At 40.7% G+C, this 27,164-nt stretch overlaps 1 protein-coding gene across 2 annotated transcripts in view; it reads right to left on the minus strand.

Moving 5' to 3' along the window:
• The window catches only part of ntf3 (neurotrophin 3), a 48,711-nt gene extending 21,831 nt beyond the window's left edge, over window positions 1-26,880 (minus strand). Inside the window, exon 1 of one of the 2 annotated variants that reach the window (XM_065951551.1) lies at window positions 26,711-26,879. Coding sequence is in view for 1 of the 2 variants with exons in the window: in XM_065951552.1 (XP_065807624.1) it covers window positions 26,711-26,728 (18 nt within the window). In the remaining variant the exon portion in view is untranslated. Of the gene's footprint in view, window positions 1-26,710 lie in introns of both variants that reach the window. The other variant, XM_065951552.1, reaches the window with a different exon arrangement.
• Between the last annotated feature and the right edge of the window lie 284 nt (window positions 26,881-27,164).

Below are 27,164 nucleotides of genomic sequence, written 5' to 3' on the forward strand. Positions count from 1 at the left end.
TTCAAACCCAGCATCTGAAAATGTATATGAACCCTAAATGACAATATTTAGAGTTTGGACTGTAGATATTTTGTACACTATTAGATGCTCATGAGACCTCATAGTCAGGACCACTGTTGACTTGAGTTTCCAGTGGCTCCAGTAACGGGGTGAAGCACGGTCACGGTGGTACCTGCCTTGACCGAGTAGGTGCATGTGTTTGCTTGTGTGTTCATTTCAAGAGATTATTGGCACAGATGTAGTGTAACCTCATTGGGGTGTGGTGGTGTTAACATGTTGATGATTGACTCAATTACCGAAATACACATGCCTCAACTCCATTCTGGTGAACTACGTGAAGAGGAAAAGTGCATTTACTGGCAGTCAAGGAGTTGCATGTTAGAGCAAGACAGTCATCAGTCTGTATGATTAACAAAAAGTAATGATAATAGAGGCTCCGTCGATGTCTGGCAGCGAGGCGGCAGAAATCGAGCCAAGCAGTAAAAATCCACCAACATGGAGGAAAGATAATAAACTTCTGCATCTAAACCTCTTTATTAATTATTTGGTCATTGAGTCCACGATTAATCACTCAGTTTCAGTAGTTAATAATAGTTAATCACGATTAATTTCTTGTTTGAAATTCCAGTATTTTGCATTTTAAAATAAAAATGGTAAGGCTTTTATTTTGAAATGTTTGTCTGTCTTAAGCTTTACTTGCTGTTTTAATTCAACCCTGCTATTATTATTTTGAAATTATGTATGGACCTTCTGGTAGACGGAAGGATATTTCTTTGGCCTCGTCAGCCGAGCTGTCAGAGTTTAAAGTGAAATGAGACGTTCAAAGATGCAGCAGTGTCCTTCTTTTTCATCACTGTGACTACAGGGAGACACAGCCGAGGCTTGTCTACGGTGCGCCAAAAGGGACAATATAGCATGCGATTAAAAACATGATTGCCTAAATGTCCATTGATGTTAACCGTGATTAGTTAACTTTAATGCTGACAGCCCTAAAAACAACATAACTCAAAGCCACATCCTCATAGTTCAACATGTGGGTGGAGTTTCAATACTCTGTCGATCTCTGCGACCCATGTGGAAGAAGCAGTACTTGGTATTTTTTTTCTGAACCTCTCCTGTGTAAGTAGTATTCTGTAAAATAAATAAAAATAGAGGATCACAGTCAAAGACAAACCCAAAACAAAACAGCATTCAAAGATCACACATCAACAGCACATCTATTTTAATGTAAGGTGTTCACAATGTTTAGATGTTTTTTTATATATATTCATAAAGATGTGTTTACAAATAATATTAATACTGTTAATTCATTTTATGGCAATATTTTTCTGTTATGTTTTCCTTGCGATTCTCTTGGGGTCCTATTTTCATCTTTGGGTGTTTTGAATGTTTTACCACACCTGCCATCACTGTGCCTTTCAGCATATTAGTGCAGACATCGATGTATATATATGTATATGGGTGTGGCCATTATTTTTCAAAAACGATCATCTGAAGAAGGTCACACTTCACATTTCCCCTTACACCAGGCAGGCATATGTTCTTCTGTCTACCAAAGTTCTTTAACAGTACAAAAAGTGTCTTTGTCAGTCAGGGGCCATAACATTTCTACCAAACATAATGAAGCAGAGAGAAAATGTGGAGAAATCAGTAAGGAAAAGATGATAAAGAAGGGAAAGCAGAGAGAGTAGTAGGAGAATCTGGAGGTAGAAGAAAGAAGCTGAAAGCAACAGAAATCAAGAGTTTGGTAGGGAGGGAACAAGAGGCTAAGGGGAGAATAAGAATAGAAGAAGTTATTGAAGAAGTTGGGATGAAAACGACGTCGGCCAGCAAATCACTGTCTAACCGTGATAGTAAGTGGGACGCCAGCTTTGTAATCTATTGGCAGTAATGCTTACCAAGGCGAGCCAACTGCTGTTAAACAGCACAGCTTGGGAGGAAGGGGGGGGGGGAATCTTTTTGCACGTTTGACCCAGTATTTGAGTCTCTTAGACGACAATCTAAATTGCCTAATGGTAATTAATAACGAGGCATTACGGTCGACATTATGAACGCTGCATTTTCATCCGGTTATCGGAGCACCAAATGAGTATCATGTGATCATCCACTCCCAGACAAACAAACCTGACATTTACTTAAACTCCTGACGGCAGTGTTTTCAACCAGCAAAACAATGGTGGCTTGGCTCCAGTGATACTTGGGACAACAGATGAATCCCTCAATAACTTCTGATCCGTACGGCTTAAGAAAGAACTCATCAGGTCTTGTTCTGATCCTTGAGTGAAAGCCAAGTGATTTAAATCAATTTTTGGCTGCCAGGATGAAGTGTAAGGACACCTGCTCTTACCTAATTAGATTCCCCATTGCAAGTGGAGCAAAAGAATCGGAGTTCTGTCGTGCCGATTCATTGGCGTTCAGAATCTCTGCTCGTTGAGTCATCCAAACTCGTTAGCCCTCGAATGAGCGGAGAAGTGAACTGTAAAGAGTGAATGCATCAGCTAATGTGCAGAGATCTTCTTAATCCCTGCACTGAAAACAAACACTGAATGTTACTTGAGTTGAACTTTTGACACAAATTTGAAATTGGCTTGTGATTTAGACACAAACCCTCACAAGCCTGTTTATAGCGCACGTTTGCAGGTTGATGCCGTTGGCTCTGAATGATCAGCTGCGCTACTGACTCACTTACATAACAGACGCTTTGAGCCATCTGATTAGACAAACTGGTTCCGACTGTGCTTTAATTAAAGCTCAGCTATACACGGCTATATGTGTTTCACCAGGCTCTGCCCACTGCTGTGCTGGTGCTGGTGGTGGTGGTGTAGGGGAGGGGGGGAGTACTAGGTAAGGCTATAATACTGTTCTATAGAGGGGTCTGCTGTCCGTCTGTCCCGCCTTCTGCCCCCTCTGACAAAGACTGAGGTGCAACGCTTGTGTCAAAACCGAAGCTTCTCATGCCTTCTTTTAATATTTCTCTGCAGCTGTCGACTCTGTCATGCAGTCTTAGTTTAGGATGTTTGTTGTGATATGCGTCATCATCAATAAGCCTCCACACTCGAGGATCACTTGATGTGATGATGGAAAATCAAGTGAAATTACATCATGTCCAAGAATCCCTTTGTTGGTCTCCCAATACACTTCAGAATTGATTTTAAGGTTGCACTGTTTGTTTTTAAAGCTCTGACTTGTTTGGCCCCCCTGTACATTACCGACCTCCTTAAGCCCCGTACACTTCATCGAGGCTCCTTAGATCGTTCGACATGGGCCTCCTGGCTGTCCCCCGCTCATGGATAAAGCTCAAAGGTGATTTTGCTTTTGTAGTCAAAGCCCCTAAACTGTGTATACATCCTCCCCCCATTCCATCAGGTCTGCCCCCTCTGTCACGCCTCAAAACGTATTTTCATACTTCAGCGTTTGAGTCCTCTGGTCCTGAATAGGCCGTTTCTCTCAGGCTTTCTTTGTTGCTTTCTTTATTTGTATTTCTTTGTTCTTGTGTATGTTATGAACTCCTGTATATTTTGCTTTAATGCATTGTGCACATTTTCGGTCAGCTGCTGCTGTTGTTAAATGTGCTTTATTACAAAATGTGACATGACTTCAAATATTTCAAAACACCAGTAATCTTATTTAAACGTCGTCAGTATGAGTTGGAAACACTGGTGCATGTGATGTAACCGCCAGACTTCCCCTGACGTCTAGAAGTTGTGATTTTAAGGCTGATTATACCTCCAAGTAATCTCCATTTCCGCTAAAACATTGCAGTCTAAAACTTGCAGAGATTAAATTAAGATATGCAAAAAGCAAAGCAAAAATTAAATATTTTAAGCCTAATTTTGTAGAGCAACAAGGCCGAAAAAAATGTAGCATTTCCCTAAAAAAATCAACAGTCTAGTGTGCCTAAATTATTATCCTTCACAAATCTGTAAAATCTGTTCTTTAGGACCCATACCCGTTATTTAAGTATTTCACACAATGCAAATAGTTGAATAGCATGAGCAGCTTAAAAGGAAAACATTAGAAGAAAGGAGCTAGTTATTTTATTCATTACAATTTCTAGAATAAAGTGAAAATAAGGAGAACAAAGTCAAATTGAGAAAAATGGAACACTTTTTAGTATCAGGGCAAGACATGCAACGTTTAAACTTCATCCTTACAATAAGAGGATTATAGTAGTTTGTCATCATCCTCCTGATGCTCTTTCTGCTTTTATTGCTGCTCTGTAGAGGCACACACAAAGGAATCACCTGCCATTGATCATTTTGCAGATTTACTGAACAATTAAGCACTTGAGGTGTCTGAGCAGCAAAAAGGAATGAAAACAAAAACAGTTATTAAAGTCACACAGTAATAACATGTTTGTGTCAACTCTGGTTAACTGTTTGTCAAGTTTCTATTACAACTACAGTACAAACTTAAATCAATTACACAGATGATACCGACAGGACAGGAACTATAATGTAGCAGAGACAAGGGTAACTTCCAGTACCATAGTAAAGGACAAGTATTTACACTTTAAATTTTTCACTTAAAATTAATATTATGAAATCATACTGGACTGAAATCAAGTCTGGACCACCGACTGTGTCCGCCCAGTAGCCCTGAAACATTGTAAACTACTTTAGTCCAAACTGAGAAATGCATTTGGCATGAAAACAAAATGTGACACAAGTGATTTCTACATATTGGACTTTCATTTTACTGCGTCAAGTGATCAAAGTCTAACACAGATTACCAGCTGAAGTCATACCCAACATCAGATTGAGAATATAAAGATACACCACTGAGCCACAACAATTTTTTTCTCATCATGGCTATTTATAAGTGATTCCCCTCCAGAGAGAGAGAGAGAGAGAGAGAGAGAGAGAGAGAGAGAGAGAGAGAGAGAGAGAGAAACGTGCTTTAAAGAAAGACAAAAAAAATAATAATTGCGTCTAATGTTCATGCAAAATCCAATAAAATAAAGAAGAGCGATAGGAGAATAGAGGCATGACATTGACTGATTGCAACTATCTATCCAGATGTTTTAATCTGAAACTCCCCACAATGCGGTCTGTTTTGGGAGATGGAGGGGAATCACTCCGAAATAAAAAAAAATCATTGTGGGAACACTTTTGGGACATGCCAGGAATCCTTCAACGTGAGCTTAACATTGCAAAAATGCACCATTACTGCTGTGAGACACGATAGCATACCATAACAGACTATACCCTGCGTGTACACTTTACTGTCCTTTTGGGAAAATTTGTTTTGGATTCCAGTGCTGCGCACACTTTAATCTGCCTCTCCTTAGGTCCTTTATATCCCAATTTCCAATTCAAAATCATCTCGCTAAAACATCCCTTAGTCTCCTTTCCTTAAACGGCCAGGAATGTCACATTTAAGACAATAAATGAGGGCATGAGGATGTTAATTCCAGTTTTAAGTCTACGTCTTAGATATGAAGCAGTATTAAGAAGCTTGCCCTTTTCCGTCACTTCAATCAATCAATCCATCTCTATTTGTATAGCACCAATTCCTAACAAATGTTATCTCAAGACACTTCACAAAACATCAGGTGAAAGACCTCACTCTTTGCTATATCGTCTACAAAGACCCAACATTGATCCATCAAGAGCACTAAAGCAAAGCAAAGCAAAAGAACACTTTTGGTGTCCCTGCTGGTTGCCACTTTACCTTCACTCGTTGCAAGGCATCACTTCAGCTAGCTAAGAACAATCTCTTTTAAGAGCACAAAACAACAATTAGACACTGTTTTTTTTTCTTAAAAGAACTGAACAGGTAGCAGCATTTTTATCATTGAGCATTGGAGGTACACTACATGGACAGAAGTTCCCAATGTTTCCAGCAAAGTAGCTGTTAGCAATAGCTTTAAGTGTAGTTTACAGATAGAAGAGCTTTTGATATTCTCATTTGACTGAATTACCTTTTCACCAAATGTCTAACTCTTCCTTTTCGATATGTTAAGCCATATTCAAGTTTATAGTTCTCTAAATTATGCAACAATTTGCTAAACACACCTTTTTTTTTTTAGCCAACGGTAAACATTAGCTGCACTTTGTGATTTAGGCTCTAAGACAGTTAGCTTATCCGACGTGTCTTCCCCCACCTCCCACCTCGCTAGCTTTTCAGCCCCGGGGTGTTAAGGGAAGTGAAGGGAAGGGCAGAATTCCAATCATAACAGTGAATTATCTTCTGAACGTTTGGCTGTCTCCTGCCAGGTGAGTCATCTGCAGTCACGGTGATTATCACCAGAGAAAGCTAATCTGTGCCTGAGAGTGGCTCCAGAAGTTACCATGTTTTTGTGTGGCATCTGCATGTGTGGGTTTTGAAGAGGAGAGAAATGTTCAAAGTGCTTGTTAGCTTTGTGATTGAAGGTAGTGGTGTGAAGGGAAGATTAACAGGTAAAGGTCAAAGGGCTGTGTTTTTAATTGAGTCTGGTATGTAGGAACATGTACATTCTTATGTACATACATATGTACATATCTACAGGTACACATTCCTTCACCTGACTGAGAAAACAAATGAGAACACACACCTTACAGCAAGTCTTACATACCATGGAGAGAGACCATTTCTAATGAGTAAAATGTCATTATGATCTACTCCCAGTGCACACATCTAATTACACAATGCTAAACGCTACAAAGGCAACCAATGAGAGCCAAAGGAATCGGTCGCAGATGCAGAACTTTTCTAAACCAGTGTCCATGCTACTTCTTACAACAAATGTTTTAGGTCATTGGTATTATTTTCTTTATATATGGAGGCTTTTGAAATTCCTGATTTTCGAGTATTTCCATCAGCTAATCCCACAATAAAGATCAACCATCAAGTACAGTTTGATCCAGAACACAATACAAAGGACAACTGACTTTCTGCAGGAGAGACCACCTTGCAAAATCATGCTGAAACCCATGACAGGTACAAACTGACTCAGGTCAAAAAGTGAAAATACGCAGGACTAACATTTTAAAATGTAAGTAAAATCAAATCCTACAATTTCCTGTCAAAAATTGAGGAAAATAAATCAAAATTTAAAATAGGTAGTGGCTCAAAATGTTAATGTAACATAAATGAAAATTGAAACTTTGAAGCTTTAATATCCATGTAATGCATTCAACACCTGCTGGTCAGTAAAAGTGGGAACGATTAAAGTCCACCAGAACGGTAACATAAAGTTGCTCTTGTGGATATTTTTTAACCTTTTGTAGTGCTTGACAAATATGCACAAAAAAATACCTTCCTGTCAGTGCTTTCTCAGGATATTCCACTGATCTACAGCATGCCAAAAAGTGTTGCAACATGGCAGCAAAGTGCGGAAAGATCCAATTCTGCAGTCCAGTAAACATAAATGTAAACAACATCCTGACCGATACACAATACGTATACAAGAGACAATTCAATTTGGAAATATTTAACGAGGATGGAAACTGATCCAACATGTTTGCAGGGCCTCAAGGATACACAAAACATGCTTTGCTGAGAACTACTGGATGTAATCAGAAAACTCCACAGGGCACCTTTAATGCTATTTGGAAGACTTTGGAATTTACCCTTGTGAAATTAATTGGCTCTGTCTGTGGAAAGTAACCATAACACACCCGAGAAATTGGTTTCAAGCGGAGATCTTCTGATCTACTTTGCTGCAGGTTGACAGACACGTGTTTCACATTTAAAAAGATAGATTTGAAATGAGAATGAAAAATGAGCAGCAGCGGAGGTCGTAATATATAAAGCTATTTGCAATTCCTTACATGACTTCGTAAAGCTAGTCACACTCCATAGGACCATATTAAAAATATAAAACTTAGTAGAAATAATCAAACACGGGCTGAGACAGATTACAATATTAATCCATTTAATCCAAATCCATGCTTCTTTTTGATGCAACTGATTATTTATTTCCAAGTATCCCTTAACCAATGAACACAAAATGATACATTTCCTACCATGCACCTCGCTAAAGAATTTGTGAATTCTATCTTTGAGCTCCTTTTTCTACTTTCCCAGTTTGTAATGCAGCTTTTTGATAAAATATGTGTCGTCTTTCTGCCCATGTGATGGGACTCACCTATTTATGTCAGACTCTGTAGGCGCCACCAAAGTCCAATTGGGATTTTATATGACTGTTTATATTGTTTAAATCTTCAGAGTGACCAATATATTGACTTTGACATTCCCAAAAGATGTGTGTCATGTTGGGTCTCACTGAGTGTGCCCAAGTTCAGATTTAATGTAAAGAGAACATGCAGGAGTGTGTTACCACAAACCACTAAGTGGCCACAGTGTGCAGGAAGCACATACATACTATGCCACTGAAACATGTTCCTGTTTATCTGAGCCTTGACACTTGACACAGAGAAATGATCAAATGAATGAAACCAGCTGCTGAAGTGTTTGGGTGGCAAAGCGATCTCAACTCCTAACCCTCCCACAGTCCATTGAATAAACAAGTGCTGCAGTGTTGACACACGCCTGTTTAGTCCTCGTTTGAAAGACAGAGGAAGACGTAGAACAAGACAGCTTCTTTCCATTTCTCCCCACACAGCAGGCCAGACAGACAGACAGACAGACACAGCAGGACTGGCCGATGTGTTAAACATCTGTAAGAGTAGAAGGTAGTGTTTCTCCACTTCAGACATATGGCTGTCATTTAGCCTTTTATCTCACAGCTTTAAGGGCCTGATTTACAGAATGATTGCCCAGTGTTTCAATCAGCCATACTTACAGTCATTTTAGACAAATTGGCCCAAAACTATGCAGAATAGCCACCCTGCAAGACGTTTAACTGACAAACACCGCAAATAGCCATATGCAGTTAATCTAACCCGTAACTCACTGCAGAATAAATATGGAATGTCACATGCACAATTTCCAGTGATCATCATCATTTCCACCTCTGAAAATGTGTTACTTTAATTATCACCAAGATCAGTCTCGGCACATATGCACATCCTTTATACACACGTGTTAAAACTGGAGCAGTTGCACAGCAAACAATAAGCAGCGGAGAGTGGAGATCATTTATATAGACAATCAAAAACAAAACACAAGCAAACTGCACCGAGAGGCAAAACGTGATGTGTGTGTTTGAGCGTCAAAATCATAAGTGCATCATGCTTTTGTGAATTGTGGCTTGACTTGGAGCAGATAGCGAGAGAGCAAATGATTGCCAAGTCATGGAGCTATTCACGGCCTCAAACCATTCTATGTGAATTCTTGCCTGGAAAGTTTGTTTGGTTAAGTTTTATTCTAGTTGACTTTTGCTTCAAACCGTTGTAAATGACTTAAAAACGATCTCTTAAGGTAACCACTTCCTGCTGGCTTTTATTTGGTTTGTGCCATTTTAATACGAGGGGTCTTTTATTTTGGTACTCACTTGGCGGAAATGGAGATCTCGCAACTTAAAGTATTTGAATTGAAAATGACACAAAAGGAAACAGCTTATACATTCATGTCCAAAATAAGGGTTAAGGCTGAACATAAATAAATTGTATGGCTGGGGTTCGCTATGACCATCACTGACATTAACAACTCCTTTACAGATTTGACCTGAAGCCTCAGGCAGAGAAAGAAAAAATGAATACATTTTTAGGTTGTATTATCTCAATCTCTGAAATAAACAGGGTGAATGGAGTACTAGCACAGGTGGTGTGTGAGTAAGAGAGACTGAGTAGTAATGGGTGATAATAACAAGCCCAAATCAGCCATAGAGATCAGGGAAGCTAATCCAGTGCCAAGCCTAATAGAATCACAGACACAGGAATAGTCTGCAGGGCTCAACATTGGCTTTAACCTTGATTCATTGTGTGTCTATGTTCGAGCATGGTAGTATTCTCTGGATTAATGCTCCCAGAGCAAGGGCTGGATTACCAACCCGGGCAAAGTGGATAACTGCCCTGTAGCCCCAAAACTCTTAAGATCCCCAAAAAGCTCCAGACTCACTGTAGAGTTTTTCATTAGGTTAATAGTGAGGAGAACAACACCTAAGTAGGAGACAATTAAAACATGGGCAATGCTTTTCTGTAGCTTGATTTGCATCGTGCTAGAAATGCAACTAAATGTTCAAGCACCTGTGGCTGAGATAATTTGATTGGTTCACTTGATACTATTGTACAAAAACCAAAGAGGACACCATTATAGACATTAATTTGAAGAAGGGCTGTCAAACGATCATTTCAATAGTGATTAATTACTAAATTTCAATAGTTAAATATGATTAATCACTTTTTTATTGACTGTGATTCCATCATTTTGCATGTCAACAGTATTGTACTCCCTGTTTGGATACATATCTGCTTTTATCCTGAAATGAAATAAGGAACTTCAGGTAGATCGAAGTTAATGACATTAAGTAAAGTGCGAAAAAATAACTTGTTTCGGATCAATAAGTTAATGAAAACAGCTAAAGGCAACGGTACAGAATGAAAATGTTTGATGTCACAAGGTAGATATTACTTTTGGCTCGTCAACTGAACTGTCTGGGATTTATTTTAACTGAGCCCCAATGCTGACAGCCCTGGTTTATAGCTAGCTGCAATTGCCTGTTGGTTTCAAGAGCAGGCTGTAATAGCTAAATATGAAAGGTATTTGGCAGTCTCAATGTCTATGGATGTCTTGTGTTTATTGTTGTGCATTGCAATAGAACAGTTATTAGCTCCAAATCCAGCATGATAGCTCAGTTTCTGTTGGCACTATTTGAAGTGCACCGGGCGACCAGGATCAGCCTAACACAACAGCACAGAAACCCAACACCATTTTAGTTTTGTACTTCTTCACTAGCACAAATGTTGAGATGCTCACAACAGCTGACCAAGGCACTTGTGTAGGCTGAGTAAAGGCACTATGTAGATTCAATGCACAGGTATAAATCAAGCTTAAGGCTAGAGCTTGACAAACCTGCTTGCAAAACAAATTCTGAGTAGTGCTGTCCTCTATGAAGAAAAGACGGCCCCATTTTACTCCAAAAATCAAGATATGGGACCTTCATTGTTCCTGCTTTTACTAAAGAGTGCATAATTATTTTTATTTTTTATTTTCGCAATACAGATATGGAGCAAAGTAAACTCAGCTCATATCTACTGCATAAAGAGTGGGAGGACCCCCCCCCCGAGACCCCCAGGAAGGTTGCTCCAACCATTTGTCTACTAGCAAAAACATTAGGAAAGGAATTAAAGAGTTGTCAACACAATAGGTCACATGCAGCGCACAAGATTCTCCGTACAGATAAAAGAATGAACTGAACCAAATTTCTACCAGCGTTTACAAGACAAGATGTCATTTCTAAGCTTCGGGAGAAATAATTCAAAATGATTATGATTAGGATCTGTTTTCTGGTGAAATGTGTCATCTGACTGAGAGCCTTAATTCTTTTTCTTTTGCTGTCTGTGTATCCCATGGCGGGAAGATGGATAAAATCATTGTCACACTGATGAGCTGATAAATTTAGTTTTTTAAATTTCCTTCAATGAATGCTACAAACGTTAGCTTAGCGGTGAGTATTCATAGTGTTTGATGTATTTACATATTGACAGGATATATAGTTGGCTTCATCTATCCCCTTGCAGAAAAGCATTACATCTATCAACTGTGTAACACATCTTTTCTCATTTGGTGTTACAGCCTGACTTGGTCTGGTTTACTCGTAGCTGATGGGGGTCAGTGTTAGCTATCGTTGGCAAACTTGGATATTGCTACTTTAAGATAAAATCACTAACCTCGCTTCTGACTTACGGCTACTGTTACAATACCTTTACAAATAATTGTGTTCCTTCAAGTTGTCACTTTAGTCAATGGTTTACCCAAGTTACCCTTCCATTAAGATCAAAACTCTTATTAATGTTTGTTACAGACTGCCAGTGGTTAAAAACATGTGGTCATGCTGGCGTTACATCTAATGACTTTTCAGTCAACTCGATCAGGGGGTAAGTTTAAATAATTTAATTTTAAAGAATCTGGCAAGTATAGTCAAATTATTGAATAAAATTTTTTGTCCTCCATTACAAAACCAAATCTAATAAAATTACAAATCTAGGTTGGCAAAGTAATTTTATTACCCAAAATTAGTTTTTAAATTCCTCCTAATATTAACTAGGTATATTTCTTCACAAAAGTTGAAGTTCTAAATTTCCATCAGGTGCATGCTCGGAAGTAATCTCAGAAGGAATTAAGTTGCACTCATTGACCCTGCAAGATCCCCCCGTCTTTGCAAAATCTTAGTCTGTCACTATAACCCTGATTTGAGAGGGTGTCAGTCTTCTCATTTTTTATGGAAGGCATTACTCTCTAACTCTGGCACTTTGGATTTAAACAACCCATAACCAAGGTACATGTCCCAAATATCTGCACATTGTCAAACATTATAAAAGGAAAAGGTTGTAGGTGTCCAAAGTCAGCTTTAACATTTACAAGTAGCATCTACAGTATTTGTTTCTAAGTGAAGTCAACAGTGTCCTCTAATGTTGTACCTCAACATCATTTTTACCTCCCATATATCAGATTAATTTCTGTTGTCTCAGATAGTCTTTGCTTTTGTTTTAGGCTCCTGTAAATAAAAGCTTCTCCACTCAGATGGTGAAGCAGCAAGTAAGCACTTTATCTTCAGATACCTGGCTATCATACCTTTAATCTCCAAATCCGGGACACAAATCCTGACCTGAACCTTATCATTCAATCAGTCAATACCTGAGAAGGTACTTTACTCTTTAAGGACTGACATGTCTTTTAAGTTCAGTTTTGTTAGGGTACACATTGCTTTTGCAATGATAACATAATGATGATTGCACAGATGACTGCTTCCTGAAAGAAACTGCTCATCTGTTTGATCTCTGACAGCAGAGAGCATCACATGCCTGGTGATTCATTATCTCCTGTCTGTTATTTGGATGAAGATTTGGTTGGCTAATTTTGGTTCGGCAAATAAAGTTGAAAGGGAAATTCAATCCGATGATCAAATGGTTTGCTGTAATTTCACGGTTCTTGGAAAAGTCATTTGCCTCTCAGCAGCACTCAGCTTGTGAATGTTGCCTCTAATTCTCAGTCACGTTGAGGAGGATGTTAGTTGGTTGTCTGAAAACATCTTTGAATTTACATACTGCCCGATGGTGCACTTGGTACGTCAAAACAATTCAATTGAAACAGGTTAAACTAGCCCACCAGCTAGTCCAGATCAAATTGTGCATAAGAAGACAAAATACACAGCAAAGCCAGACAACACTAAAATAAACTTAAAGAATAAAAATAAAACCAAAACCAGCTTTTATATTAAGTAGACAGTAGAACAAATTGAATAACAGGTTAAACGACGAAGCTTCCCTAACCTTCAGCGAGTTCATCTGGCAATACTACCACCGTCAGACGCCCGTCCTTCACCATCGGACTGTGTCGTCCCACAACCACCGCCCGACGCCCAGCCACCACCATCAGACTGTGTCGTCCCTGAACCAGTGCCCGACGCCCAGCCACCACCATCGGACTGTGTCGTCCCTGAACCAGCGCCCGACGCCCAGCCACCACCATCAGACTGTGTCGTCCCACAACCACCGCCCGACGCCCAGCCACCACAATCACACTGTGTCGTCCCACAACCACCGCCAGACGCCCAGCCACCACAATCAGACTGTGTCGTCCCACAACCACCGCCCGACGCCCAGCCACCACCATCGGACTGTGTCGTCCCACAACCACCGCCCGACGCCCAGCCACCACCATCGGACTGTGTCGTCCCACAACCACCGCCCGACGCCCAGCCACCACAATCAGACTGTGTCGTCCCACAACCACCGCCAGACGCCCAGCCACCACAATCGGACTGTGTCGTCCCACAACCACCGCCCGACGCCCAGCCACCACCTTCGGACTGTGTCATCCCTGAACCACCGCCAGACGCCCAGCCACCACCATCAGACTGTGTCGTCCCACAACCACCGCCAGACGCCCAGCCACCAACCTTCGGACTGTGTCGTCCCTGAACCACCGCCCGACGCCCAGCCACCACCATCAGACTATGTTTTCCCACAACCACCGCCGTCCTCATTCATGCAAGGCCTGCTCCGACCTCCACGTCAACGGCAAGGAAGTGTGGACAACACGAACGACAGTAACACAAGGAGGAATGAACTAATCACAATCTAAATCAGCACTTCAATACTTTTAGAAGAAAACAACTTTTATCATCTGATCAAGTCGATACACATCAAGCTTTGTGTCACGCCTGAGTGAATCATTTCATCATTAGGTTGAATCATAAGCACAAATCAGACTTTCAATTTTAAGTTGCAATGTGTTTGTCTTTCAGTCTCTCTCATCTCACTTCATTTGGCAGCTGGGCTGAGCTGTATTGGCAGTTACTAATCTGCTCAGTTGTATTTAGATTGACTTCATTGATTTAATTTTAGTGGAAGACTAGTTCAGTTACACAAAGCCATTGTGTCGTAACTCGGATTGATGTGTAGCTTTATTTCGGTTCATGCTAAGCTCAGAGTCACCTGCAGGGTCAGGTCTTCGTGTCCATATTAGTTTGTTTCATCACCCTCCTGGCACAGCTTTTAGAAAGGTCAATGTGTCGGGTCAGAGTGCTTTTTACAGACACAGGATGAGGCATAGGAGAGGATACCTGCCGAGCCGCTGCTGACAATAGATCAGATTGTTTCTCTGACTACTAGAGATCATGATTTGATGATTAATCCTTCATCCAGATATAAGATATATAACCTAGTTAAACAACCAAGAGTTAAAAAGTGATGGTGATGTAACTTCAACCAGCAAGAGGGATAACCTGAGTTCACATTCACCTTACGTACATAGATAGCTTCACCTTTAGCTCAAGCACTGCTTTGCATGTGAAAATGATCATGTACTTAGACATTCAAGTAACTGCAGACTGGCTGTTGTCTCAGTAGCTCAGTCTGTAGGGACTGTGGTTGGGAGCCGGAGGGTTGCCCATTCAAGTCCCGGTACAGACCAAAGAATGGAAGTTGGTCTGGTTGCTGGAGAGAAGCCGAGGTGCCCTTGAGCAAAGCACTGAACCCCCAACTGCTCGCTGGCGCTCTTTCATATGCAGCCCCTCACTCCGACATGTCTCACATGTCTCCATTAATGCATGTCCACAGGTCCCATTTGTGCATGTGTGTATTTCAGGTATGCAGAGAGATGCGGATAAAATAGAAATAGAACAGTCATGTCTAAGAATCAATTACCAACTAATGAGTGTAAAAAAATATATTATGAAATCACCTTTAATGCATTCTTAATATATAGCTAACACAAGACAAAGAATCTCTCTTCAGTGTAAAAACTCATAAGTGAGAACGTGTATTTGTCTAATTTCTGGTTAAAAACATCACATTACACTTAATATAGGTCACATTCACCTGACGAGTAAAACCCCCCATTGTATTTCAATATTCAAGCAAAAGTAAATAAAGCCTGAATAGCTCGTTATTATTTATTTTTAAAAATTGGCCAATGCAGCAAGCAAAATCTATTTGTTACATTTCTTAGAATTAGATTCTTATTTGAAGTAACTAAAGTACATTTTTCTTGCTGCATTGGCACCTATGTTTACTCATTACTAGCAATTCAGGCCTTTTTTTCTGCTTGAAATAAGATGTTTATCTGGAGCTTTCAGATGAATATAGCTATAATATTAAGTGTAGGATATTTTTGAGTAGAAAATAAATTCAAACATTTGCTGATGGTTTAAGGTTTTACAGTGTGCTGTCCACTATTTAAAGTACAAAATGTATTACTGCTTTTGGTATGATTCACTTTGTCATTTGATCAAAGAAGTGATCACATTTCATCCAAATATCATCGAGGTTGATGCTTATTGGCAGAGTAATGTATAAACTGTGTTCCTGGTAAGCACAAGTACTTTGGTATTAATATAGACGTGAGATATTAGTGAAACAGCTGCTGCAGAGTTTGGAATATTATCAGACAGTTTTTGGTTCAAAGAATGACTAACTCACCTAAATGATGATCCTGCTGAAGAGTTGTCTGGGCATGAAAATTCCTGAGAACTAAATCTCCAAAAAAACAAACGTTTCCTCTTAGGATAACCGCGGTGCTCTAAATGTCAGTTCCTTGAGGATCAGGCATGGTGCAACTCTACATCAGAAAAAAGTTGCATTACTTCGTCTGTCATGCTATTGTCTTTGTTTAGAATTTATATCTCGTGGCACGTCGGTATCGTTTACCACATTCATACATTTGGATGAATGCAGTTATTTGAATTTGCCATTAGAGCTTCATTTGCCTTGGCATGATGTTCTCTTGCGTGTCATGCAATGTACCTTTTGAGTGCAGAGAGAGTCAACAGTCGCGTCTTATCATGGTTATTAGAGGTAAACAGACTAACCACTGCTGTCCTTCCACACACAGAGGTGCCACAAAGTCATGCTATTAATTACTCAAGGAACATTTGTGTGGATTTGTTTTCCCCATCTCCTGATTTGAACTACACAGCTGCATTTATACTATAAAAACCCCGTCCACCATCCTGACTTCAAATAGCCCTTTAACGCAGAGATTCTCTAACAGAACAAAAACTGAGCTCTGCCATTTGCACTTTTTCTCAGGAGCAAACAGTTCCCTCATACTGGTGCTCCAGTGTGTGATATTACACAACATGAAGGTTTTACAGATGCCAGTGACATTTAATTTACAGACAAACAGCACTTTTCCATCCTGTCCGCTCGGCTGTTTACAAAGACACTGTGTTACCTCTCTTACTACCTCCACTGTTGGCTTAATGGTGAAACAAGTTTGCCCGATGTTCTGCCTCAGTATTTCTAACATGAGAGCTTTTCAGACTGCTGTTTCCCTGTGCGACATGCCTTCAATATGAACCATCTTAAAGAAATCAGCTTTATGTCGCTGCTCTGTTGTGTTGCTTTTAAAAGGTAAAACACAGCAATATTACATCACTGAGATACATTCAATGATAAAATTGCGCTTTTCTATTCTTCTAACTACTCAATGCTTTTTATGCAGGTCACATTCGCAGCACATTCACACAGTGATGGCAGAGGCAGCTGCTACTACTACTAACATATCATCTCTAACTACCAACTTTAATGTCAGTAGAGTACATAAGATTAAAGAAAAGGTGAATAAATCAAAGCTTGATCTATTTAGCTGGCTTTGGTTGAAGAACTTGAGGACGTTTTAAACTCCAAAAGGCTTCTTCAGTTCTAAACTAACAGAGTGGTGGGCGGAGCTACAAATATAAGCTTCTATAGGTCCACCAGCAACTGATTTGCCACTTGCCTTTAAATAAGTGTGTGTGTGTGTGTGTGTGTGTGTGTGTGTGTGTGTGTGTGTGTGTGTGTGTGTGTGTGTGTGTGTGTGTGTGTGTGTGTGTGTGTGTGTGTGTGTGTGTGTGTGTGTGTGTGTGTGTGTGTGTGTGTGTGTGTGTGTGTGTGTGTGACTTCATGCCGCCCCTGCATGAATCAGTTGGGCCACCCTGTTCAAAAAGTCCAGATCCGCCCCTGCATCCCCTCTATCGTTCTTTTACAGCAGCACACAGTACACACAGCATTCTCAGATGTCAAAGCCTCAAAGTGCTACATGAACACTACACTTGGCACCAGCACACTTTCTATCGTGGCGTTCAAGTGAATTATCCACTGTGACAAATCACACGTTATTTATGCTGGACTTCACCGTGTCTGCTTACCGTCACGCCAATGAAAGAGTGTGATTTTGATTTCTTGTCTCGAGTAAACTTCGAGCTCTTTGACACAGCATTCACATTGTAAACAAAGCGGCCTCGGATGTAAACAGTTCTTCATGGTTTGAGAGACTTTTCACACTGGACCGAAATCCATCAGTCGATAACCCAGCTGCTAATCTGAAAAATGCTCTGTCAACAATGTGAGCTATTTTGTCTTGTCTAGTCATAAATTGGCATTTTGATGATTTTTAAGGATAGTAAAGACAGAGGGGACTCATCATCTCCTCTCAGGCCTCATAGTGTAGGGTGTTGGGAGTTTGGCTTGAGGGTGAGGATTAAAGTCTGGATTAGTCTCATGTCAGGGTTAAAGTTTAACCAAAGAGGGGACAAGTAGGGATTGGGTTCTTGTGTGGTTTGCGGTTCCGACTCTGAGCGGCAGGTTTCAGCCTCAGGCCTTCTGAACATCTGTGGGCTCAAATATCAAAGGTGGACACTAACCTAAGACGTCAGTCCACACAGGTGTCACCTATAGTCATCTTTTCTATAAGGAGAAAATGAAGATGGCCGCTCCCAAGTATTTGAGCTGTTGTTCAACACAAGGGAGTTTCAGCTCGACTGCATTGGCAGCTTTCACTTCAGAAAAGTCTTAAAAGCCGACTGTTGTCTGACGAGTCCATCTCTTTAAAGATTCCTGCAGTATGTTCTCTTCTCGTATCTACTAAAACAACAACACATGTTTTAAACGTAGTACCCCTCAGGTATTACAGCAGTGGGGTTTAACAAACAGCATGTTTGGTTATGTAAGAGACGTAAAAAGAAACATCTTCATGCCATGTGTGAGTAAAGGACACAATGCCCTTTAATGTGTGCACATGGTGAAGCACAGCAGACACACATGAAGCAATGAGGAGGATGAAATGTTCTATTAAAACAGACACTTTTATAATAAACATTTACAATGTTTAAGAATAATACCGCTCATCCAAGAACATCTACTTAAACAGGAGCCTCTCTGCTTCACTATTTGGGAAACATCATTTTTTTTTAAATTGGTAACCAGTCTTTTCTCATTGACCTGATGAAAAAACAACATTACTACAGAGGAGGGGAGGGGGGGTGGATGGCCTCTCGTGTGAATTCAATCTCATAAAACAGCTTGAATGGAATTATTACTCCTTTCTCCTGTTTCTATACCTTTTATGAAACCTTTATAGCCTCCTTTATTTTACTTTTATTAAAAACTATTCTCATTGTGCTTTTGATCACTCTTGTTTGTGTGTGTTAAATTATCTTTGTAGCATGTTGTTCCATGTTCTGTGAGTCTTGATCTAGTTGCTGTCCTGTCATGATTTCCTTGGTTTCTTTTGTCTTGTTTTTTGTTGTTGTTGTTATGCACAATTTACTTGTGGTTCTCAACTGGTGTGTCTAGACCCAATAGCCCTTTCTGTTTCATGTTTCATTGTTGGTTTCTTTGTTCTGTCACATGTTATCTATCGTCTAAGGTCCAAACAGCACAATTTTTCATTAAATAATTCTGTTGAATTCTGATTCCAGTTGAAAAATATCCGAAAAATTGGGGGGCAATTTTTTGCCAGTGTTGGCGGTGAGTCCTGAGACTAGAACCGTTGAGAATCACTGATTTAAAACAGTTTTTTAGGAGCTAATGAGCTCTATTCAGTTTCTCCCATTCAAGCAGCTGTTGGCGGCAAAAACATGTTAAAGTACCCACTGTGTTTCAAAAAGCAAATAAAGCATTCTTTGTCTTCTGTTAATTTGTATTAATTTGCTCATTTCCCCTCAGATTAATGTTATGTCCCTCAGAGGAGTCTGACCCTTAGATTTGGAGCCATTAGACTAAAATACCTCAGAAGGAGTTTCATGGTTTGTCGCTGTTGGCAAACTCTCATTGGTCATCTTATCTTTCTGTTGCTCTTGTCCTGTCGTGTTGTCTGATGACACATCTCATCCTGCTGTCTTTGAACACTCAAACAAATCACTCACTTTAAATTCTGTCCTGGGAAAATGTCCGAACAGGCTGTTCCATGCTGTCATCATAACGTCCTCTGACACTGACCCAGTGGCAGCAAAAATCGACTTTAAATAACTTTGAATTAACATTTAATATTCTCACTGATCGTTATGATTGAGGAGGTCATGAAGACTCTTTGGTATTGATTTCATTCTTTTTAGCAGCCAACTAAAAACTCCTCACAGTAGCTTTAATATGTTCAGAGTAGCTCCACCTGAAGCTGTTTACAGACTGATGCATCAGTAAGAATAAAGTGACATCTATGTTAAAGTTTGTAAGGCATGGCGGCCATTTCTTTACGGTTTTTTTTGCTCGTGTTGTAGTCCTCCAAATTGGTCTTGGTCTTTTGAAGGTCTCAGTCTTGTCTCGGTCTCAGACTGGGCGGACTCCGGATTTTAAATCAAGACCGGTCAAGACCACCACTGATAGACTATTTTTCCACGTCATTACTGTAGTAATGTAGTTACTGTCATAACTAGAAGGGAAAAGCCTCTTTCTAAAAGAAAAAAAAACAACTTCAATTCATTCATAATTTCAGTTTTGAATCCCCTGGTTACAGCCTCAATGTGAGAAACTTGCTCACTGCACAAGATGAGGATTTTTCAGTGATTTATTTATGGCCTTGGTATTGTGGGTTAGGGTCTTGGTCTCACCCTGCCATGGTCTAGGTCTAGGCTCTGTCTTGATCCCTGAATGTCTCAGCCTCTGAACACTCGGGTATGTCATGACCTTGATTAGTGTGGTCTTTACTACAACACAACTTTTTGCTAATTGCACCTCTGTACTTAAACGTGTGCAGGATTTTGGATTCTCCTACTTTGCATTTATTGTAATGCTAGAGGAGCCAAGTAAACTCCTCTCAAGCTTCTACCAAAATGTTTTCTACCTTTCTTTAACTAGATACTCTGAATCTAACATAGAATGCATTTCGAATTGAACCACCCCCTCCACCCCCCCAAGGGTGAGACGTATCTGAACAAATTCACTACTTACAGAATGAGTTTCCAGGAAGCTTCTACATTTTAAACAAGTAGAATAACATCTGATTTATGAGCTTCCTTCTGTAAAGAATTAGAGTCTGAATGTATTTTACTGCTACATTTAAATACAATCCGGGGGGCAGCAAATCTTGCACATTCTACCCCTTTGATGTCGATGAATATGGGTGTAAAATCATCCCAAAGCTGTAGACCTCTTATCACTGAATGTAAAAAAAACTAACTGGATTTAAGAACCTTTAAGAGCAGAGAGATAGGTTTGTCCGGAAATTGATCCCGGACACTATCAGTGATCGGCTGAACCAGGATGGGGATTTTATCAGGAGGTCACTGAGTCCACCTTTAATGTGGAAACGGAGAGAGAGTGGAAGAGAAGCAGGCTGGGAGGGAGAGTGTCAGATAAAGAGCGAGGCGGAATGTAAAGAGACGGAGGAACAAATGAGGGACATAAAGACCCAGATGGTGAATGTGAGGGAGATAAAGAAAATTGTTGAGACAGAGAGGCAGATTAGCGGGTCAGAGCAGACACACGGAGAGAGAGAGAGGAGGGCTGGACTGTCATATGACTGAGCTGCTGGGAAGGCCGAGCCTCACCTTGAAGCTGCATGATCTCTATCTCCGCTGTCTGGAACAGTTGTAGCGAGGACAATGACACGGACAAGGAGAGGTACTTTCCCTTTTTTTACGCGCAGCGCTCGTATTTCAGCTAAGAGTCAGTAACTTTAAACAGTTTAGGTTACAGGTTAAAGGAATGAATTCTGCAAATGAGAGTCCTGACATGTATATGTGTTTCTGCGCACTTTGCCGTGTCTGTTCCATGGAGCAATCTGTCCCATAACCTTACCCGATGTTTTGCTCTGAGCAGCCCTAAGAATGTGCAGCGTATAAACACTCGGCTAAATGTGTAAACCATGTCTGAGCAGACGGGCCTGTGAAAGTGAAACCATATAGAAAAGAGGGTTCAGCTTGATCCAAGAGGTGAAGCACAGGAAGTATGAAAAAATCCAAACTTTGTCTCAAACTCCTCCAAACATCATCTGCCTCTCTTGTACGTTTGCAATGCAGCCGTTCACTCGTCACTTCATGGAGTTTCTTAAAAAACCAGAGGAGTCTCTTTATGCAGAGTACTTCATGCCTACTAGAAACTACTTTACTCCAGCAGTGTTTCAAACACCACATTTGTCATAAAGCTTTTAGCAAAGTACTTGAGCTCCACTTGACATTAACAAGGAATGCCTTGAGAGTCTTGAAAAGCAGAAACAACCTGCAAGAAGCACGTGTTAAGTGACTTTTTTTAGAGCGGCAGAGGAGTGAGAGTGGAGATAGGTGGACAAGGACGGCAAGAGGTACTGATGATGCTTGTTAAGGACAGAGTTGATCATTCCAAATCTGCTTTTATAAGATTTTATAGTTTTGATTCAGTCTCTCCAAAAATATTTAAATTATTTTTCAAAACGTTTTTCAGGTCATGATTGTTCATGAGTGCAGTCCTCTACCAAAACTGTGTAATAATCAAAACCCGAGGTTTTGAGCCTCAAAAAATGATAATTTGTGCTCTAGATAGAAATTTAGTAATGAGTTGTACACACAAGAAAAGTGTTACACAATTTTCCAAAATGCAGCATCAGCAACAAAATCAGACAAATATTGCGTTGCTTCAGTGTACACTGACATACACAGGAGTTTAAAAGAAACACAATTCAAAGAAAAGAAAGTGAATTCTACAGTAAAGGACTTACTTCAGCGGAAATCTGCTAAATCTGACCAAGCCAGACTACTGAGGCTTTCCCCTTAACTTCAAATAACCTTGAAAAAAAGTATTTTCCTCTAACAAGAAATATGGATGTTGTGGCATCTAGCGACAAAGTAACATATTGCAGCCAGTGGACGCTCACTCTCCCCTTCCTATGTAGGACAACCTGCGGTGTCTGCAAAACTCCAGAAAAGCGTGAACAGTCGATGTTTGTCAGCTCGGGGCTTCTTCACAAATATTGTATTGCAGCATGTTGTCCACAGTGTAAGAGAACCCACTCGCTCAAACAAATCTAATTCTCAGGCAGCAAAAACCTGAATCTGATTTCAAGCCGATTGTAAATAAACTGTTCTTCTGTTCAGGAAGGTATGAGAAGTCATTGAAATCAGACTTGAGATATTGTTTTAAAAAGCAGGGACCATCTTCTAGCAGGGCCGGAGTTTCCCATCAGGAGGCTCTCGGGTAAGGTTTGCTATTTGCCCCCCCACCCCCAGCTACATCGTACATGGAGGACAGATCACATAAAAATTGCTTGCAGTCTCTCTGTGTCATATGAGGACGATGTAGATTTCCCCCCTAACCTGCGTTCTTTCTAATCGCCAGCAGGGGGAACTCTGCTTGTTTCAGTTAGATGTCCAATTGTTTGTTTGTTTAGAAGTCTTCCATAAAATGTACTCTCCCTTTCAGTTTATTTCCAGCAAGAATTTTCCTGACCAGTTTATGGACTAGATTATTATGGTCATCTTTAGCTACATAAAAGAGCAAAGAGGTGATGGTCTGACCCCTGACCTCATGACAGTACAACACAAATAATTTAATAGTCTGTAGCAATTTCTTTTAATTGTAACAGAAATATGAGCTCACCTGTTACCTACTTCACTGCTTGTCTTGTGTTGACATGGATCATCTTTTGGTAGTAGATGAAATTAGTTGTTGTGAAATTAGTTTAACCGGTTCATGTTCCAGCTGTTTCTCAGGCACGTACAGGCCACTTTGAAACTATGTGATTTAATCCTTGCAGATTGTTCATGACGCCTTGTTTTGGCTGAGATCGTTTAACTTGATTCACTATTTTTGGAATCATTTCACGGTTTTAAAAAAAAATCTGAAAATGAAAATGTAATAACAAACAATGAAACAGCATGAAGAAGAGAGGTGCCTAAATGTGAAACATGGGATGTTAAGGGAACAGTTTTTCAGAACGGAGAGGTCCAAGGACACTGAAGCCTCCAGTCAGTCCCTCTGGATGTGTCATGAAGCTAAATGAATGAAACATCTGTGTAGGGAGAACACAGAGGATCCACCCAGGCTGTCTTCTCCTTTTGCTCCTAATATGATCAGTAAGCAGCACTAGCAAGCTACCTTTAACATTACTACGTTCATTTAGACCCATATTTAGCTGGTGTGGAGTGTAAATCATCACTTGACATGTTTTTACAGCTGCAGACTTCCAAACACTCACAATGCTGTAATAGTCAACATGGAGAGTAAACCTTTCATGGATTCCTTGTAAGATGCAGCTGCAGTGTGCATCATATAGCTACACAAGCAGAGCACTGATTCATTCCACATATTTACATGTTGTTTCCAAAAACACAATACAAGGGAGGACAGGCAGCATGCTTTCACTCTGAAAAGCACGACTCACTCAGCCTCAGATTCAGCCCAAAATTACAATCCGACTCCTTTTTTAGAATTGAAGAAAAGTGTGCAGCTCAAGAAGTGACTCTGCTCCCGTGCTGTTTCTGACCACATAGAGGCGAACTTTGTCCTCAACTCTTTCTCCGTCCGTTTGCTTGTGAGTCTCAGCTGATCTACCTCGCTTTCTCATCGGACACAACTTAATAAATGTGTCAAGTAAACGTACAGTGGGTTTTGACTTTTTAACCACGAGAGGGGGAAACACTGAGAGAAACTAAACTCTAGCTGAAGAGAAAGAAGGTTGACAGGAAAATCAAAGCATTAGCATGCGCAGGATGCTAACCAGCTAGCACCCTTGTATGTAGAGAGGCTTGATTGGAGATTTTGGAGGGAGATCAGATTGAGAGCTTTAATAGGACACACTATTACAATATGCTACAAATGCAGGCAGAACTAACAACTTTTCCCTGGAAATTATTTTAAAAATATCCTTTGAATACCTACAAAACAAATGCTGTTGGTTCATATACATACTGTATACTGTGTGACTAAAAAAAACTACAACATCATTTTATATTTCATGGGAATTTCAAACTTGCAAATTTGGATCCAAACTGCTTGGAAAATATGATATGTTTACAAATAAGGAGTAAAAAAGTCAAGCAGATACTGGAGCGAAGTTGATTAGGCTTCAACCTTTCTGTGTAAAGCAAAAGGGGACATCAGTATCTCGCTACAGGAACATCATCAGTTTAAGGAAACACCTTGCCCCTTAGTCCCATTAGCCCAGCCCCTCATGCTTTCAAATCCCCTGTCACCTTATTAGTGTCTTTTCTCCTGTCGTGAAATAAAACATTGTTAAAGTGACATGCTGCAGCTGCACCGCTCAGGCCACAGCTGGAGTATAGGAAGCTTTTTCTCTGGATGCCTTGCAGGTCACGTTCAGACTCAAGTAAGCCACAGAATAGAACTTCCTTGCGTCCTTATTGCCTCGTCCTGCTGTGTGTCAGCATGTCAAGACGGGCCGTGCCTCAAATCCGCCACAGCAACAGCTGCTTCGGTCCGCCTCGTGCACACACGTCCGGCACATGCGCACACACACACACACACACACACACACACACACACGAGTGGAACTCCCACAGCAGCAGGGAAGCATCCACTACAGGCTTGAGACGCCCACTGATGCACGCCATTATCCAAAGCTGCACAGAGCACATGTCATGTCAGAGATTGCCAACCGCAGAGTGGACCATTACACAGGATTTCCTCCATGTTGTGTTATCAGACTGGACACACACACACACACTCACACAGGGGATGGAGCAGCATGAACATTTTTGGGTTACTGGGCTATTTGGCTCTAATCCCATAAACAGCTCCAAACATTCAAAATGTGATCACTGGGAGGGGGAATCTACCCCTGCACTAGGGGGTAGATTTGGTTGAAATAAGTAATTGATTGAATCCACATATGCACACTCAACAGTGCATATGTGGATTCAATCAATTAGTAGTCAACACACATTAATCCCAAACTACAGAGAAAACTCTAAGAGAGTAACAACAACGTTGATATTGGCATATTTTTTTGGCCCAATGCGTCGTTAAAGTTTCTTCGAACAACTAAGGTCTTGTAACTTTTACAGTTTAGAACACTTCAAATCGTTTGCAAATGGTTACTGGTGCCCCAACAGTGTTTTGTTGCATTTGTCTACTAAAAACGGATTCAGGATACCAGAAATCGTTGGAGATGTTCTCTGCGCGCACAGACTGATCTCTCTCTTTCCATCTCATGCGCAAAGGCTGCAGTTTGCATGCATACACTAACATCTATGCACGTATGCACACGGGGCAAAGGAATGCACCTTCGGTTTCTTTTGGGAGTCAACCGTGAAATATCAGCTTTCATTCGCACAAACATAATCAACTTTCAGCGCGTCAGTAATCCAAAGCTACAAGCTGAACCACATCTGAAGCGTTCCCGTGCGCACTGAGCCTGTTCCGCTCCCTCCAACACCCCGCACACGCCTTTCAAAAGAGCAAGACTCCTGAGTGCATGAGAAAACAGCAGGACTTTAATGTTTGTATGCGTAAGCGAGCTATAGAGAGACCCAACCCTTTTTTTTTTCTACCTGTGCACACACCGAGAGACGGATAGAAGAAGAGAGTTTGTCCTCTCCTGTTTGCCTCCAGGCAGCGCACGGCGTCTCACATTCTACCTTGTTTTACCTGCCAAAGCTCAAGCTTAGAGGAATAAATAAATCCTTGGACATATCATCCAACTCCTAAATTACACAAAGAGTAAATAGTTAATCTGGATCCACCAAATCCAATTTAGCAGCTTCTCTGTGATGCAAAATCCAGTTTCCAAAACTTTTTAAAGCTATTCGTGCATGCTGCGACTCCAGCAGCTTCAAACCATGTAGTCACAATATTTGATGCACTTTGATGGTAACTTAGTTTTTGTCATCTTATTACCACGATTGAACACATGTAACACCTTTGGTTTGTCCTTTTGGTGTTTGATTCCCCCAAAACCAAATAGTTCTTTAGCGACGACAAATCCTCCATGGAGCGACAAATCAAAGTAGATAAAAGCAGGTTCCTACCGTAATAAAGGTAACCATAGCATCGGCGTGTTAGTATCCAACAGAGTCGACATGAAGGTGATTAAGTTTGAGACAGAATTGTTCGGCGAAAACTTCCCACTTTCTGAGGGCTGCCGCTGGTCTGTGCGCTACACTGGTTCTGTGTGGAGAGGATCAGGGTGTGCGTAATGCTTTCTCTCTCTCTCTCTCTCTCTCTCTCTCTCTCTCTCTCTCTCTCTCCAACGTAATCTACGAGGCTCTCTCTGTTGCAGGACAGATGGCTCCTGGCGCATGTTGCAGCAAAGACCTGCATGCATGCTGCCACTGTCTGTCAGCGGGGCTAGCCTGCTGACATGAATTAGGGCACCGAATTAAGAGCGTGTGTGTGTGTGTGTGTGTGTGTGTGTGTGTGTGTGTGTGTGTGTGCATGCATATGTGTGTGCGTGACTAAAGCAAGCTTTATGTATTAATGAAG

This window comes from Labrus bergylta, chromosome 23 (assembly GCF_963930695.1).
Source record: "Labrus bergylta chromosome 23, fLabBer1.1, whole genome shotgun sequence".
Lineage (NCBI taxonomy): Eukaryota > Metazoa > Chordata > Actinopteri > Labriformes > Labridae > Labrus > Labrus bergylta.